At 47.1% G+C, this 17,937-nt stretch overlaps 1 protein-coding gene across 1 annotated transcript; it reads right to left on the minus strand.

The window, feature by feature from the left end:
• Nucleotides 1–747: 747 nt before the first annotated feature.
• LITAFD (LITAF domain containing) lies at nucleotides 748–1,141 on the minus strand. The gene is made up of 2 exons (XM_090279154.1): nucleotides 1,032–1,141; nucleotides 748–856 (listed from the first exon to the last, which is right to left on the minus strand). Exons 1-2 carry the CDS (start codon nucleotides 1,139–1,141, stop codon nucleotides 748–750), a joined length of 219 nt encoding a protein of 72 aa, XP_090135280.1.
• Between the last annotated feature and the right edge of the window lie 16,796 nt (nucleotides 1,142–17,937).

The following is a 17,937-nucleotide window of genomic DNA, read 5'->3' on the forward strand; positions in this document are numbered from 1 at the left end:
AGGGCCACATGAGTTGGGAAGAGGGAATCATCTTGAGGCCTGCTGGGTTTGCAGGATCCCTCAGAGACCCAAGGGAAGGACTGTGGGAGGCAGGTGAGGGTGAAAGCCTCAGGAGTGGTGTGAGAAGAGACCTAACGCAGGACCATGGGGTCATCGACAGGCCAGGGCATCCTGAGAGGGTGGCCGGGAACTGCTGCGGTACAGGTAGGCGGCAGAGTGATGGTCAGGTGCTGCAGAGAGGCCAGGTAGGTAGGCAAGAGAGAAGTGTCCAGTGGATGTTGGGTTTAGCAATAGAAAGTCACTGCAGGTGTGGGCCTGGATGTGGGTCCCAGAGTGGGTGGCAGGGGAGGTGGTATCAATAGATGCTGGGAAGTGCAGGTCCCCCCTGGCTGGAGTTGCAGACATTGACAAGAGGATGTAGAAGCCCGAGGTGATAGCAAGCAGGGGGGAAAGATGGGAGCTGATCAATGGATTGTGGTTCTTAAGGGGTCAGAAGAGCATGGACCCTGAGAAGAAAGGGCGAGACACAATTCATTCACACAGCACTAACTGAGCACCTACTACGTGCAGGTGCCAGTCTGAGCGCCAGCCTGACCTTGCATGGGGACAGGAGGGCAGGGGAAGGGCAGGTGGCTACTGCCTCAGTCCCTTCACACCCTTCTGGACAGGGGTTGGGGCCGGGGAGCCCCAGCAGGACAGACTATGGGCAGGTAAAGGTCCCTTAATCGACATTTATTTAATGGAGGTTCACAGGCGACGGTAGCGGAAGAGTTCGTGCAGGCACACAGGGCACGTGTGCTTCACGTCCATGAAGCTGTCCATGCAGAAGGGGAAGAGACAGCAACCCAGGAAACATCTGCAGCTCGGGAGAAGTGGGTCATGGGCTGGGGTCAAGGCCAGAGGGCTCTGGACTCGCCCCAGGGCCAAGTCAAGGCTCCACAACCCCCATCCTTTGTCCTGCCCTGCCCCCTCTGTTGGGAGTCCTCCCCACCCAGAAAGCCCTCCCCTACCATTGGTTGGGCCCCACTCACCCAAACACAAAGAGGCTCGTACACAGCATCCAGGTGAGGACCCCTGGGACTGGGGTGGTCACCGTGAGGATGTAGTTCCCACAGTAGGGACAAGGGTACTGCATGGGCATGGCAGACGCCATTGTAGGCACACCGCTGAACATAGCTTGGGGGACGGGAAGAAGAAAGCTCAGACCTCGCACCCACTCCTCCCTCTCCCCAGTGCCCACCACTGGGCAGACCTGGCATGGCCTGCACCCCTCTGCAGGGGCTCTGCTCCCCTGAGCAGCCCAGGCTCTCCACATGGCCTCCCTCATCCCCTTGCAGTCCCTTTCCTACCAACTACCAGCTGTCAGGGCTCAGGGGTCTTCCTCAGTTGACACTTCGGCTTTCCTGACCAAGGGACCCAGGGAATTGGGAAGTGGCTCTGGGTCTGAACTCAGACTTCAATTCGGTGTGTTCCCCAGGACATCCTGTCCGTACATTCCCTTTTGGGTTTTTGTTTAAGTCAGCCAGAGCTGGTTTCTAACCCTGCAGTTAAAAGGCTTCAGCTGACACCCTTGGTAAAGCAGTTGCATTAAAAAAAAAATCCACCACCACCAACAAAAACCCAGAAACCTTCCTGGTGCCATTCTTGTCTCTTTCTCTTGCATTTGTACAAGGAGACCACAAAAAAGTGTGTTTAGCTCTTCTAAACATTGCAGCCGTGTCTACAATCTTGGGTGTGCAGAGAAGGATGGGCTTTGAATTTACTGGCTGAACTTATTGTCAGGAAAACCCAGTTCCAGGGAGCTCTGATGTTCTGAACTGAAGGCTCAGGACCTCGTCTGGGTGGACTGTTCAGAGTCCTGAGGAGAGCTTATGACCACGACAAGACTGGTTTCCTCTGGGGTCCTGGGTGAGGGGGTGCTGGATTGGCAGAGCTGAAGCCTCGTGTGTTGGGGTGTAGACTCCTCAGTTTGTCAGAGAACTCAGGAGAGAACTCCCTATGGCTAGAAGGGGGTGACCGCGGGCTCTAATGGCCTTTCCAACAGCGAGGATGCCATCCTCACTCTGCCCACGTGAATTTATAGCCCAGCCCAGCAGCTCTCAGCCTTCAGAGTGTTCCCAAGTTGCTTGAAAAGTGTGTTTAACAATCCAAAAGCCCAGGCCCCCACCCTGGGGGTCTGCATTCCCCTCATCTGTGGTTGGAGGTTAGTACCTTTGCAGAGTAGAGAACAGGATTTTACTCCACGCATATTTCCTGAGCACCTACTCTGTACCAGCCCACTGCACAAGTGATTTCACATTGGAGGGAAGTGCTCATGGCCTTGGGCAAAGTGGACACTGGTGGCTGTGGGGGCTGGGAAGGAGGGCTTCCCAGAGGAGGTGCTGTTGGGCAGAGTCTTGCTGAGTGGTCAGGGAAAGAAGAGGAGGCAAGCAGGATCACTCACCTGCGTGAACAACTCGGGGTCCTTGGGAGTACATTGGAGGAGGTGACTGACTTCCTGGAGGTGGAAGAGGAGGTGGTGGAGGAGGAAGAGGAGGTGCAGGAAATGGAGGAGGTGGTGGTGGTGGTGATGTCTCTTTGGGAGAGAGAAAGGAAAAACACTCTCAGATATGAAGGCCCACTATGTGCCAGGCACTGAGCAGAAAACTTGGTCAGCCTGAGGGAAAAACTCATTTTACAGGAGAGGAAGCTGAGGCCTAGAGGAATGAGTCAAGTTGCCTGCAGGTGGAAGGCTGTTTGGACAAGAAGTTCTGGAATCCTGGATCCCCCGAGTGTGATCTGAGAGAGGGGAGGATGAGAGCTCCACGATTTTAATGACAGTTTGGGCCATGGATGAGGATCCCCTTGTGTTTCATTGGGAACACATGGGTGCTTTGCACAGAACCTGACCCAGGAAAGGAGCCTCATAACTTGAGGGGTACTCCTGGCTTCTCCCCACCCAATGCCTGTCCTGAGAGTAGGAGCAACTAGAAAACAGGAACCTTTGCCCCTGCTTTTCACCACAGTTTAGATCCTTGGGACAGGAAGAGGATTCATACCCACCCAATGCCCACAGCAGCCCCACCAGGGGATGGTTTTTATACCCATTTTACAGATGTCAAAACTGAAGTTCAGAAATTAAGTACTTAGCCTAGAGCTGCCAGGTAGAAAGTTGTTCTGACCTCTCACTGAGTTAGCAACTGCCCAGCCCTATGACAATCATCTCATTTCAGCCTCTCAACCATTTTTTCAGATGAGAAAACAGATTCAGAGGGATTTGGTGACTTATTCAAGCTCAGCTCAGCATGGCCAGAACCCCCACTGCAGCCCCTCCCCCACCCCATCAGTCTAAGTGTCTCTGGAGTTAGAGGAGGTCAAGTCATACCAGACATAGGGTAGTCATCAGCTTTGTTCCATGATTTTCTTGTGACACTTTAAGAAAGGGCATAGGATATTGAAGACCTCCCTTGGTCCCCATTGGGTCACATCGTCCCAGGTTTGTGGGGGACAGCAGGACTTGGGGGAGGTGAGGACTGGCATCAGCCCCCAGCTCAGCAAGGGGACACATAGTCTTCTCTCCTGCTTTCTGAGGACCCTACCTTCAGCCTGTCTCTGGCCTCCCCCTGCCCCTGCCCCCGAGGGGCACCCTCACCCTGGGGCCGATTCCATCTTGGTCCACTGGAGGTTCTTTGTTGCAGCAACGGTGTCCAAGCACCATCGGGTTCCAAGTTCTGAGTGGCTGAGCGCTTGTCTCCAGGAGTCCTCATTGCAGCCTGGTTGCCCACAGTCAGGAGCGAGGGCCCCCTCTAGCACCTCTTGCTGGTCCTGGCTCAGGCGGAACAGCCATTGTGATTATGAGTCCTCACAATGACAGAGGGCTGAGTGTCATTCCCATTCTCTGCAGAGGGGGCAGGGCCTCCCAGCAGCCCAGCTTGAGGAACCTCTGAAGATGGCCCTTCACTACTTGTCCACTGCCCCACACTCCGCACATAGTGGAAGCTGGCACCGTGGTCCACAGGGCAGGGTGGCAGAACCAATCCGGAGCCTTAAGGTTATGAATCTGATTAGAGCTAGTGATTCTACTTTGAGAAATGAGAAATTTTATCCTGCTCTATACAAAGATCTAGCTGTGAGGATGTTCATGTTTTCCTATTTGTAGGTAGTTGTTTATACATACATACATGTATATATGTATGAGGTCTGTCTGAAAGAAGTCCAGCCATTGTTAATATATCGAGAATGGTTTGCGTGACATCAGTGTAACCTGGTAGCCAGGGAGAGTGGACCACAATGCATGTGCGTGAACAGTGACTTCACTGCACTAGTCAGTGGGGGGCAGTAGACGCTGTTGCCTGAGCATGTGTACTGTGTGGCCATTTCATTCGAAATGAGTGAGCGAGTAGAGCAATGAATCTGCATCAAATTTTGCATTACACTTGAACTTACCTCCGCGGAAACTACTTGGGTGATTCAGAAGGCTTTGGAGAACGATGCAATGAGTGCAATGTAAATAAAAGTGTGGCATCAATGCTTTGAAGGTGTTCAAGATCTGTTGAAAGTGATCCAAGTTCTGGAAGGCCCACAACAAGCAGAACAACTGAGAATGTTGAATGTGTATGGACTGCAATCAACAAAGATCTAGTTCTAGTGCAAGAACTAGAAAATGATCTGGGGATTCCAAAAACTACTGTGTCTGAGATTTATGTAGGGTCTTAGCATGAAATGTGTTGTTGCAAAATTTGTTTCATGGCTTCTGCTACCAGAGCAGAAGGAACATTGTGCTTCAGTTGCTAATGACTTGATTCAAATTGCTACCAGTGACCTTCGTCAAGAAGGTCATAACCTGAGATGAACTGTGGATCTACAGCTCTGACCCAGAAACGAGGGCCCAGTTGTCCCAATGGAAATCGCATGTTCTCCACGCCTGAAGAAGTTGCGGCAAAGTCACAGCGGGATCCATACCATGTTAACTGTTTTTTTGATTGGGAAAGTATTGTCCATCATGGGTATGCCCCTCCAGGCCAAACAGTTAATAAGCAGCACTACCTCAATGTTCTTTGTTGGTTGAGAGATGCAATACAATGAAAGTGGCCACAGCTCTGGGCAACCAGTGATTGGCAGCTTTATCACAACAACACAGCTGCTCGTGCATCACATGCAGAATTTTTTGATGAAACACTAAATCACCCAGGTGACTCAGCCCCCCTACAACCCAGATTTGGCCCCCTGCGACTTCTGGCTTTTCCCAAAACTAAAACCACCTTGGAAAGGGAAGAGATTTCAGACCATTGATGAGATTCAGGAAAATATGATGGGGCAGTTGACGGATATTCTCACAGGATTTTGCAGAGTGTTTTGAATAGTGGAGAAGACGCTGGGAGAACTATATGAGGTCCCAAGGTACCTACTTTGAAGGGGATGCCTACTTTGACGCGTCATTGTCCTGTGTACAATGTTTCTTGTATCTTCTTCAGTAAATGTTTCTATTTTTCATATTACATGGCTGGATACTTTATGGACAGATCGTATATGCATACATTATATATGTACACACATGTCTATGTAGATATTGCAAACATGGATATATGCAAACACATAAGTATATACACACATATGTACACATGTGCTACAGGTACATACACATTTTTGTGTGTGTGTATCACAAGTTCAATTGCCTCTCCTGCTTATTTAGCTGTGTGAGTTTGGGCAAGATCCTCGCTTTCTCTAATCCTCCATCCTCTCGCTTACTCACCTGTAAAATGGGGATAATAACGGCTACCTTATAGGGTTGTTATGAGGTCAAATGACATAATCCAGGTAATGGGTTCAGTCAAGTACAGCAAATGAAGCCAGCATTGTCACTGTGAAGTGATTAGTGACCTAAATAGCCCAGAGTAGATGCTCCCAATTGCAAAAGGCAGCCTCTGTGCACGGGCTGGTTCAGTGCCTTAGCTGGGTCATAGCCAGGAAAGGCACAGCCAGGATCTGTGCATACAAAGCACACACCTGGCCAGTATACTATATGGCTTCTCATGATGACACAAAATTGAGGCTAACATCTATCAATCCGGCAACAACCAGAAGTTTTGGAGAGTCTGGGGAGAAATGGGATTTTGTGGTATCTAGCCAAGTTACAGATGTGGGACCCATGGACCCAGCACTACTCTTTCTAGAAATCCATCGCCAAGATAGACTAGCAAAAATATCAAATGATGTAGGCACAAGGCTATTCAATGCAGCAGCAAAAACTAGACATAACCCTAAAGTCTATCCACCTAGCTACTCTTCAGCTACCAAAAACACAGGGAGGCAGGGGAGTGAGGAAGGGAGAAAGAGATGGGGATTAGGGAGAAGAAGAAGGAAAAAGAAAAAGAGATAAAAGACAAAAGAGGAAAATCTTGGACTTCTGGCCAAGATAGAGACCTAGACAGACATGCTGCATCTCCCTCCACAACTAAGAAGGAATACAACTACCTCAAAACTAGAGACAACCAGAAGTTCCAGAAAATCAGGCAGCATGAAAGTCCAACAAACAAAGATATGAAGAAGAAATACTCATCCAGACAGGTAGGAGGGGAGGAGCCGGGGTGGAGAAGACGCGGTGTGGTGGTGGCGGCAGTGGCGACAGCAGCAGGACAGCGGAAAGCAGAGTGACACATTTTAAAAAGTAAGAAGGGACAACTGGGGAGCGCCCCTAGCACCAGACCAGATAGCACAGCTCATGATTCCAGTGACAGGGAAAATAAAGCCCCATTCTTTCTGACTGTGAAAACCAGTGGGGGTTGGGGCAGAGGAAGAAACTGTCAGTCTCTCCCCAGAGTCTGCTTGTTTAAAGGGCCCCCATGGTCCTAGAACATCCTCAGACCCTCCCACTCTGGGAATGATGACCAGGGCAACAGCTAGAGGGGCGCCAGTTACATATGGAAGTGGGAGAGGTGCCTGGAAAAGGGGCGAGTGTTGAGCAAGCGGCATTGTTCCCTCTCAGACCCCTCCCCCACATACAGCATTACAACGTGGTGAAACAGGTTGCTCTGTACTGATGAATACCTAAAGCTCCCCCCTTATAATGAAACAGGTGTGACAGCTCTACCTAAGACACAGAGGCAAACAAACACAGGAGCCTGTCAAGATGAGCAGACAGAGAAGTATAGTCCAAAGAGGGAATAGATCAAGGTTCCAGTGGGAGAACTAAGTGACCAGGAGATAGCCAACCTCACAGACATATAGTTTAAAACACTGGTGATAAAAATGCTCACAGGCAAATGCATAAGGGAAGAAGTGGAAACTATGCTAAATGAAACAAAGGAAAATCCACACAAAACCAATGGTGAAGGGAAGGAAACCAGGGTTCAAATCAATGATTTGGAACATAAGGAAGAAAAAAGCAGTCAACCAGTACAGAATGAGGAAACAAGAATTGAAAAAAAAAATGAGGAAAGGCTTAGGGACCTCTTGGACAACTTTAAATGAGCCAACATCCAAATCATAGGGGTGCCAGAAGGACAAAAGGAAGGGCAAGAAATGGAAAGCTTATGTGAAAAAATAATGATGGAAAACTTCCCAAATTTGGTGAAGGAAATAGACATATAAGTCCACGAAGCACAGAAAATCCCAAACAAGCTAGACCCAAAGAGGACCACACCAAGGCACATCATAATTAAAATGACAAAGGTTCAAGTTAAAGAGAGAATCTTAAAAGCAGCAAGAGAAAAGCAGAGAGTTACCTACAAAGGGATGCCTCTAAGACTATCAACTGATTTCTCAAAAGAAACTTTGCAGGCAAGAAGTATTCAATGTGATGAAAGGAAGGACCTACAACCAAGATTACTCTATCCAGCAAAGCTATCATTTAGAATGGGAGGGCAGATGAAGTGCTTCCCAGACAAGCTAAAGCTAAAGAAGTTCATCATCACCAAGCCCTTATTACATGAAATGTTAAAGGGACTTATTTAAGAAAAATAAGATCAAAACTATGACTAAAAATGACAGTACCTAGGAATAAACTTAACCAAGGAGGTAAAAGACCTGTACTCAGAAAACTACATAACACTGAAGAAAGAAATTAAGGAAGATACAAATAAATGGGAGCATATACCATGTTCATGGATGGGAAGAATCAACATCATTAAAATGTCCATACTACCCAAAGCAACTTATATATTCAATGCAATCCCTATTAAAATACCAATGACATTTTTCACAGACCTAGAACCCGAATAGCCACAGCAATTTTGAGGAAGAAGAACACAGTAGGAGGAATCACAATACCTGATATCAGACTATACTACAAGGCCACGGTAATTAAAACAGTCTGGTACTGGCATAAGAACAGACACATAGATCAGTGGAACAGAATAGAGAGCCCAGAAATAAACCCAGGTCTATATGGTCAAGTAATATTTGACAAAGGGGGAAGGAACATCAAATGAAGTGAAAAGAGCCTCTTCAACAAATGGTGTTGGGGGAACTGAACAGGGACATGCAAAAAAATGAAAATAGACCACCAACTTACACCATACACCAGAATAAACTCAAGATGGATCAAAGACTTAAATGTAAGCCATGGCACCATAAAAGTCTTAGAGGAAAACATAGGCAGGAAAATTTCAGATATCCCACATAGCAATATTTTCATGGATACATCGCCTAAGACAAGGGAAATAAAGGAAAGAATAAACAAGTGGGACTACATCAAACTAAAGAGTTTCTGCTCAGCAAAAGAAAACATCAGCAATATGAAAAGGGAACCAACCATATGGGATAATATATTTGTCAATGATATCTCAGACAAGGGATTGATCTCCAAAATATATGAAGAACTTATATGACTCAACACCAAGAAGACAGACAACCCAATAAAAAATGGGCAAAGGACCTGAACAAACACTTCTCCAAAGAGGGCATACAGAGGGTCCATAGACATATGAAAGTATGCTCAACATCACTAGCCATCAGAGAGATGCAAATAAAAACCACAATGAGATACCATTTCACACCAGTCAGAATGGCCATCATCAACAAATCAGCAAACAACTTTTGCTGGCGAGGATGCAGAGAAATGGGAACCCTGGTGCATTGCTGGTGGGAATGCAGACTGGTGCAGACACTATGGAAAACAGTTTGGAATTTCCTCAAAAAACTAAAAATGGAACTGTCTTTTGAACCAGCAATACCATTGCTAGGATTATATCCAAAAAATCCTGAAACACCAATTCAAAAGAACCTATGCACTCCAATGTCCATAGCATCACTATTTACAATAGCCAAGTGCTGGGAACAACCTAAATGCCCATCTGTAGATGAGTGGATCAAAAAACTGTGGTACATTTACACAATGGAGTACTATGTAGCAGAAAGAAAGAATGAACTTCTACCATCATCAACAACATGGATGGCACTAGAGAGAATTATGCTTAGCGAAATAAGCCAGGCAACAAAAGAAAAATACCTTATGCTATCACCTATTACAGGAAACTAATGAACAACACAAAAAAATGAGCAAAATTAAACCAGAGGTATGTAAACAAGAAATAAACTAACAGTAACAAGGGGGGAGGCGGGAGGGAGAAAAGGAGGTAAGAGGGGGAAGGGTCTAGTCAAAGAACATGTATAAATGACCCATGGACATGGACAACTGGGTGGGGACTGAATGTGAGAGAAGGGGGGGTGGTGCAGGGTGCAGGGAAGCAAAAGGGGGAAAAACGTGGGACAACTGTAATGGAAAAACGAACAAAAAAATTTTTAATGGAAAAAAAATGACAACAAACTTACAACTATCAACAACTGAATCTAAAAAATAAAAACAAAAACAACTAAGCAAACCAGAACAGGAACAGAATCATAGGTATGGGGATCATTTGGAAGGTTATCAGCTGGAAGAGGGCAGGGGGGAGAGATGGGGAAATGGTGCAGGGATTAAGAAGCATAATTGGTTGGTACAAAATAGACAGGGGGAATTTAAGAGTCATATAGGAAAGGGTGAAGCCAAAGAACTTGTATGCAGGACCCATGGACATGAACTAAGGGTTTGTGGGATTGCTGGAGGGAAAGTGGGTACTGGGAAGAGGGGAGCAAAGGGGAAAGAAATGGGACTACTGTAACAACATAATCCATAAAATATACTGAAAAAAAAAAACCCTAAATAAATAAAAAAAAGAAAAACCTCCATATGTTACTATAACATAGTTTCTCTAGGATATACATATGTACACAGTTTAGAAAAACAAATTTTATACACATACACACACACTTACATATCACTGTTTTCTGTATGGAGCTATATAATTTCCAAGAAGAAATAATGGAAGGATTAATTTAAAGAACTATAGTGGGTGATATTGAGGGATACAAGGGTGAAAGCAGACCCTCTCTGAACATACTTTGCTTTATTGCTTTGACTTTGGAACCATATCATTATTTTTTTCTAATTACAAAGAAAGTAAAAACCAAAAAAAAGCAATGCTGGAAAATGGAAAGCAGCCTAAAACAAACAAATGTGATTATATATATCAAAGTTTCTTACAGGAGACACAAAGCACAAGCCATAAAAGAAGAACTTGAAAAATGACTTTATCAGAGCTGAGAGTGCCAGCTCTTTAAAAGACACCATGGATTAAACAAAAGGCAAGCCATGGCTGAAGGAACATATTTGCAGTCCATATGTGTGACAAAGCATTGGTATACAGAATATAAAAGAACTCCTTCCACTCAATAAGTTATTTTAAAAATACAATATTAAAGTGGGTAAAAGAACAGATAATTCACAAAAGAAAACATAAGAATGACCAATTACAAAAACAAACAAAAAGCCACAGGTACCACTGGTTAAAATCCAGAAAACAGACCATCCCAAGTATTGACAAGCATATGGAGCAACTACCACCTCATTCACTGCTGGTGTGAGAGTACATGGCATATTACCTTGGAAAACCAGCAGTTTCTTATAATGGCAAACATATACTCCCCTGTGACCACAAATTTCACTCCCAGGTTTTTACCCAGGAGAAATAAAAACATATGTTCAAAAACAGACTCATATGAAAAAATTTGTAATAGCCAAAATTTAGCAACAACCCCCAAATTTGTCAACAGGTGAGTGAATAAACAGATTGTATATGTTTATACCAGAGAGTACTGTGCAGAAATAAAAAGAATGAATTATTGAGATAGCAAGATGAATAGATCTCAAAAAGTGATTTTGACCAGAAGAAACCTGGCTTAAAAGACTACATTTTCTATGCTTCTATTTATTTGAAGTTCTAACACAGGCTAAGCTGTGCGGTGTAATGTAAGTGAAGGGGCCACTTGCGAAGGAAGAGAATCAGCTTGCAGGCAGGTGTGTCTGATGCAGCAAGTGCCACTTATGTCACGGCTGCTGTGGATCTGTGCACTGTTACAACTGTTTTTCAGCTGAAGGGGACAAAAGTGTCTTGAGGAAGCTCTTTCCTAATTCCCACGAAGGCGTCGTCTCCCTGGAAGGATGAAGTACCTGGCTCTAGCTGCACCCTTCTCTCAGCTGACATTCAAACCTCCTCTCCAACTCCTTACCAATACCCACGGTGTCCACACCCTACATGTATCGGTGTCTGGGATTTAGTGCCTACTACATCCTCCAGCACCGGCACGGAAGCGGTGCTCAATAAATATAGGTTCAATGTGTGAATGAATGAATGAGCTGTATGACTCACACTCATCACAGCACACCCCATTTAGCTTAAAATCCCCTGGGTATCACACCCCAGCACCCAAGGTTCTTCTGTAGACTTGAGGTTACGCACATTGGGATGGGGTTGGAGACTGCCTTCTTTGGGGATTTCGAGGACGGCGATCCTTCTAACCGAGGATTGGGATCCTGGCTAACATGTCTGAATGAGACACTCAGAGGGAGAGTAAATAAAGGGACTGTTGAGCGATGCGCTCGGGCGCCGACCATACCGCACATGGCCACCAGGGGGCAGCACCATGCCGTGCGAGTCAGCTTTGCCTCATCCCTTTGGGCTGTGCTGGGTTGAGATGTCCTCATCTTGGGTAGGGACCCAGGAAGCAGGGCAGCCCCTGCCATCCTCTCTTTAAGGTGTCCCCCACTCTGTCCTGAGGCGAAGAACTTCTGTCCTGCCCTGTTTCCTTTAGGCCAGACTGGAAGGAGCTAGGAGTCATAAGAGAGGGCTTGAGGCCAGCACAATGCCACACAGCAGAGCTGTAGGGGAGCCAGATAAAACCCAGTCTCCCTGCACCCAGACACAGGGCGCTTCGGGGAGCCGTGAGACCTGACTGGGCTCTTCCTGGGCCTCTTCTGTGAGGATGAGTTCTCTGGGAAGCTCAAGGCTCCTGGAGGACTGTTTTGCTGTTGTTTGTTTTAAACCTTTGCATCGCCAAAATAAGGTCTGGCATAGAGGAGAAAGAAGATTGTCAAAGCATGGGCTTTGTCACTCCAACTGTGTGACCCCAGACAGACCTCAGTTTCCTCCTCTGTAAAGTGGATTTAATAATATTAATAATCCTTTCTGCTGAGAATGTTATGAAAATTCAATGAGACAGTTTTACCTTGCTGGCTGATCCTTCACACATGTCTCTTCTCTCTTCATTCCATCCTGCCCCTGGGCATTTGCACTTGCTGTTTCTGTACCAGAAATTCTCTTTCCCAAGATATCTCATTTCATTTTCATCGTCAAACTCTCAGCTCATGTGCCACTCCTCGTGGAGGGCTGCTGTCGGTCCCTTGGCAAGAGGAGCCAGCCACACTCTACCTGGTTCAATTTTGAGAACAGTTACCTCTGTCTGGAATCAACTGGTTCATGTATTAGCTTACTTTGTCATTATCCATTGCCCTTAAAATGTCAGCACCTTGAGGACAGAATCCTTATCAGTTTTGTTCACAGCTCTCTCCTCAGTACCTAGCACAGTGCCTGGGCCAGAGTAGATGCACAATAAATATTTGCTGAGTGAATGATGAATGAAAGAAACCCATGTGAAGCACTTAGCCCTGTGCCTGGCATGTAGAAAGCTTGCAATGAGTTAGCAATTAGTAATAGTAATAACCATGACAATAATAAATTAAATAAGCAGAGTCATGAAACCAGGGCAGGGGGCAGGCTATCCTGGGAATGGAATGAACCTAGAGTTTGGCAGGTCCCCCTGGTTCTTTCCTGCTGTTTGGCCCTGGGCATTTCACTCACCCTTTCTGGGCTATGCTTTTTTCCTTGAGAAATAAGAAAGACTCTGAAGCCGGGGCTGCTTAAGGGAAAAATGAGAGGGGACATTTTTTTCCTTCCTGCACAACCTCTCTTCCCAGAAGGACCCAGCTCCCAGGGAGGCAATATGATAAGGAGGAAGGAATCCAGAGAAATGAATTGTAACAGAAATTTTTTGGCAAGTGTGTGGGGAGGGAGGCTGGGTTGCTGAGGGTCCTGGGCTTTCCCAAGAGCCATCCCTTCCTTCTCCCCTGCCCATCAATGAGGTTCCATCTGCTCCAGGTGTGCGGTGAGCCTGGATCCCTGTGTGGGGAACTGCTGGGTCATAATGGGACGTCCCTTAACCTCTCTGGGTGGTTTCCAGCTCTGCCAACCACCCTGTCTGCTTTCTCTTCTCCCTTTGTGGTGAACTGGGGGTGGGAGGTGTCTGAGGCATGTGGGCTGCTGTAGGACCTCCCACCCAAACCCCACTGCTTACTTAGGGAGAGTGAGTAAAGGGAGCAGTTCTGATTTCCTGGCACCAGTGGAGGCCCTCTTCCTGAAGAGCAGGCACCCCGGATGGGAGACATTGACAGAGTTACCTCTTCCCTGCCATCACTGTCCATCTCCTGCCCTCAGAACTCTCGGACAGTGCCCCTGAGGCCTGCCTGGAGGAAAAGGGGGGACTGTTTCTAGACTGAGAAAGCTCTTGGGGTTTGGGGGTAACCCAGGACAAGTGTGATGGGAGGGTATATGGTTATGCATGTTGCCATGTGTGGTGTTTGTACGGGGTGGGTACTTGTGTGGGGAGATGCTGTGTATATGTCTTGTCTGTTCAGGGGTGTGTGTGTCCATGAACATTCTCTGCATGGGGTGTTCATGTGCAACACAGATATGTATGTGGAGGGGTGTGTGTGTGTGTGTGTGCAACTTGGTGGGCTGTGTGTCTGTCTGTGTCCATGGGGGAGGGATGTGCAGATGGGGTATCTGGGTGTGGGGTGAGTCCACACAGAGGGCTCCTGGGTCCATCTTTCCCCCACTTTATCCAGCTGCCCTTGGACTTCACCCTGAGCAGGTTCCAGCTTCAAGAGCTTCCCAGAGCAGGTCAGCCAGGTAGAACAGGGCAGAGGGCAGGACCCCCCCTCCCCTAGCCTCCCCACAGGGCCTGGGGTGAAGTTTCCAGCTCCCTCTCAACTGTAGGCTCTTCCAGCACCATTTTACAGAAGGGGAAACTGAGTCACTCACCTGGTCCCTCATTGATGATAGACACTTGTTTCTTCAACATGTATTTATTGAGCACCTACTATGTGTCGGGCATAGAAAACCAAGGCAGATGAGTTGCCTGCCCTGGGGAGCTCACATTTTAGTTGGGGAGGGAGACACCAGACAAGATCATATGGGGAGAAGGGTATAATGACAATGACAGGGCATGGATGGGACAGACTGATTAGAGGGGCACCATCTTTGGTTCAGGGTCGGCAGAGGGTCTCCTAATTTGGTGTAATGACCAGAAACAGGCATCCTGGGAAGAGTTCCCCCAGATCTGGATGTCAGCAGAATCTAGTCACTCACCGTCTGTCCCCAGAGTCTGCATACCTAGCTCAACACAGCTGGATGGGGCCCCTCCTTACCCCACTCACCAAAATATGTTTCAGAAGTTATACGTTGGCTTCTCAAAAATGGTGAAAGAATTAGAAGGAAACAGGAAATGCCGCATAATATTTGTCTGACCTTAGCAGCAGGGCAAAAACCCCAGAAGCTGAACAGGAACAGATGGAGCAGGTGAGTTTGCCATGGGCACTGGGTGATCATGATGTGTCAGTGTGGGTTCATCCACCGTAACACATGTTCCTGTCTGGTGGTGATGTTTGATTGTGAGGGGGCCTGTGTTTGCACGGGGGCAAGGGGGCAATTCCAGGAAGTGTTCCACTGACAAGTGTAGGAAGGGGTACTGGAAGCTGTTTATATGTGGGGCATTCTTTGTTAAGTAAGACTGCCCTGAACTGCATCACCTGCATCACCTCCATAACCCTGGCCTCTTGTTCTCCATGCAAGGAGAATCCTTGAGTCATTTGGCTGGCTCTGGAGACCCTACCAAATTCCCAAAACACCTCCTTGGGGGTGGCTATAGGGAGGGAGGGAGGATGAGTGGCCTTCAGTGAGACTGATCCCCTGCCTGGAATGCTCTTCCCATCTGACAAGACTCCATTTGGCATTTCTGACAGGAAGTCCTTCTGAAAGGAGGACTAAGAAAGAGATTTCTTATATTCAGTTAAGCCAAATCTGAAGTGCTACAGGCAGGAGAGTTGGGATTGTATTTAAAGAGCAATAAGGAGTAAATAAAGGGTTTTGAGCAGGGGAGGGATGTGGTGACAAAGATTCTTTGCTTTTTGAGCAAACTTTAGGCAGCCTCATCTGAGTCCTCTGCTTGACCTTGGGCTCCTGTCTTTGTCCTTGTTGAGTACAGTTTTAGCAAGAATCCTGTCAATTTGGTTTGGTCAGAATTCCTCACCCTCAATATCTGATCACCCTCGATATTTGACCAAAGTCCTCATCTCCCACCAACCCCCAGGTGATGTCTGATCACTCTGGCCTGCCTTCTGCAAGAATCCTTCTAGGCCAATTTAGCCAGCATCTTCCCTGACCACTCATGTTTCCTCTTAGTAATCCTCCACCCTGCTCCTTGGGTATAAAGTCCCACTTTCCCTTGTATTTGGAGATGAATACAATCTCTTTCCCTTACTGCAAAACCCCATGGTAATAGACCCGAATAAAGTCTGCCTTATGTTTTAACAAGTATCGTGAGTAATTTCTTCTTTAAAAATGGTTGCATTTTGCCCTGGCTGGTGTGACTCAGTGGATTGAGCAAGGGCTTGCAAACTGAAGTGTTGCCTATTGGATTTCCAGTGAGGGCACTTGCCTGGGTTGCGGGCTAGGTCCCCAGTTGGGGGCGTGCGAGAGGCAACTGATCAGTGTTTCTCTCAATGTTTCTCTCGCACATCAATGTTTCTCCCCCCCACTTCCCCTCTCTCTAAAAATAAACAAATAAATAAAATCTTTTAAAAATGGTTGTACTTTGAAAGATCATTCTGGCTGCTGCATAGAAAATTGGAGCATGGGCATGAAATTAGGCAGAGGCAGAGGGGATGGGTGGAGGCTACTGTTCCTGGTGACAGCAGAGGCCCAAGTCCCGATGAGAAGAAATGGGGACAGGAAGTTGACAGGAGTTACACTTTGAAGGAAAGAGTCGCCATTTCATCCCTGCTTTAAGCCCTTACCTGGCTGCCATCACTTTTTTTTTTTTTTTTTACTCCTTACCCGAGGATATGTTTATATGGTTTTTATTGATTTTAGAGAGAGAGAACATCGATGTGAGAAACATCGATCAGTTGCCTCTTGTATGCTCCCTGACTGGAGATTGAACCTGAAACCTAACTATGTGCCCTAAATGGGAACTGAGCCTGCAAACTTTTAGTGTATGGGATGATGCCCTAACCAACTGATCCACCCCACTAGGGCCTGGCTGCCATCACTCTTAAAGATGAAACTCTCTAATTGAGACCCATACACTTAGCCCATTCTGGCAACTACCATCTCATCTCACATGCCCTCTCACCTCAGGGCCTTTGCACATGCTCTGTGTAACTTCTCTTGAGAATGTCCTTTCTTTTGTTTAGTTCCTGATCTTCTGGAAGATCTCAGGTCAATTAGCACTTTCCTGAGAAGTCTCTCCAGCAAGGTGATTGTCCCTGCTGTAGGTACCGTGGGATTTAATAACATTATGTGATTACTAACTTAACATCTGCCTCCCCTAAGTGTATAATTCTCTTAAGGCACAGGACCAATATGAGCTTTGTTTAGTCCAGGGCTTGGAACAGAGCTCATGGGCAATAAATATTTGTCAGGTGGCTCGCTGGCTGGCTGGCTGACTGGTCTTTATTGGGCCGAGAATTTAGGCCTGTTGGCTCAAAGTCTTGCCACTAGGTCAGTGCTATCAGATGGGGCCAACATGGTGAGCTGATGGTGCTGGCTGCAGGAGGCTTAAGCCTTGGTAATTTGGGAGAAAACTCCTCCCTGAGACCAGCCTTGTCTGATGGGCTTGAGGGTGTGACACTCACTGAGCCACGCAGGCTTATCCAGCCTACCACATGACATCCTGGTCATTGGTTATCGACCTCTTTGCAACTCCCCTAGGGTGGGGAGACTGGGCAGGCACTTTTTATTTCTGGGTGCTCAGTCCCTGCCCAACAAAAGCCTGGCATGGACAATACACCCAGCAAACCACAACTGCACCAAACTAGGGTGTGAAATTCTAAGAGGCTTCAATTAGTTGAGAAGTTGAAAGAGGATATGAGGGGAGAAGGAAGACAAAGGGACAGCCTTAGCCTCTTTTGACTTCCACGACAAACTACCAGACTGCAGCTTAAACAACAAACATGAATTGCTCTCAGTTCTGGAGGCTGCAAGTCCAAGATCAAGATGCTGGCCAACTTGGTTCCTGGTGGAGGGCCCTCTTCCTGGCTTGTAGACAGCTGTCTCCTCAGCTGTCTTCAAGGGTCTGTGTGCTCCTGAGGTGGCATGAGAGGGAGGAGGAGGGAGATGAGTGGCAGGCAGAGACCTCGCTGCGACCCCTACTCCTGGCCCTGGCGGTCCCGGGGCAGTTACAGGATACCGCCCCACTTCCCTGCCCTTCATTTACCAACCTGGGTCTAGGCCCAGGGCTGACTCGCGTGTGCCTGGGGGTAGGTCACCTCTCAGTTTCCACTCCCGTAAAATGAGAGTAACGTCA

Source organism: Furipterus horrens, unplaced genomic scaffold (genome assembly GCF_987537825.1).
Source record: "Furipterus horrens unplaced genomic scaffold, mFurHor1.1.pri manual_scaffold_5, whole genome shotgun sequence".
NCBI classification, from domain to species: Eukaryota; Metazoa; Chordata; class Mammalia; order Chiroptera; family Furipteridae; genus Furipterus; species Furipterus horrens.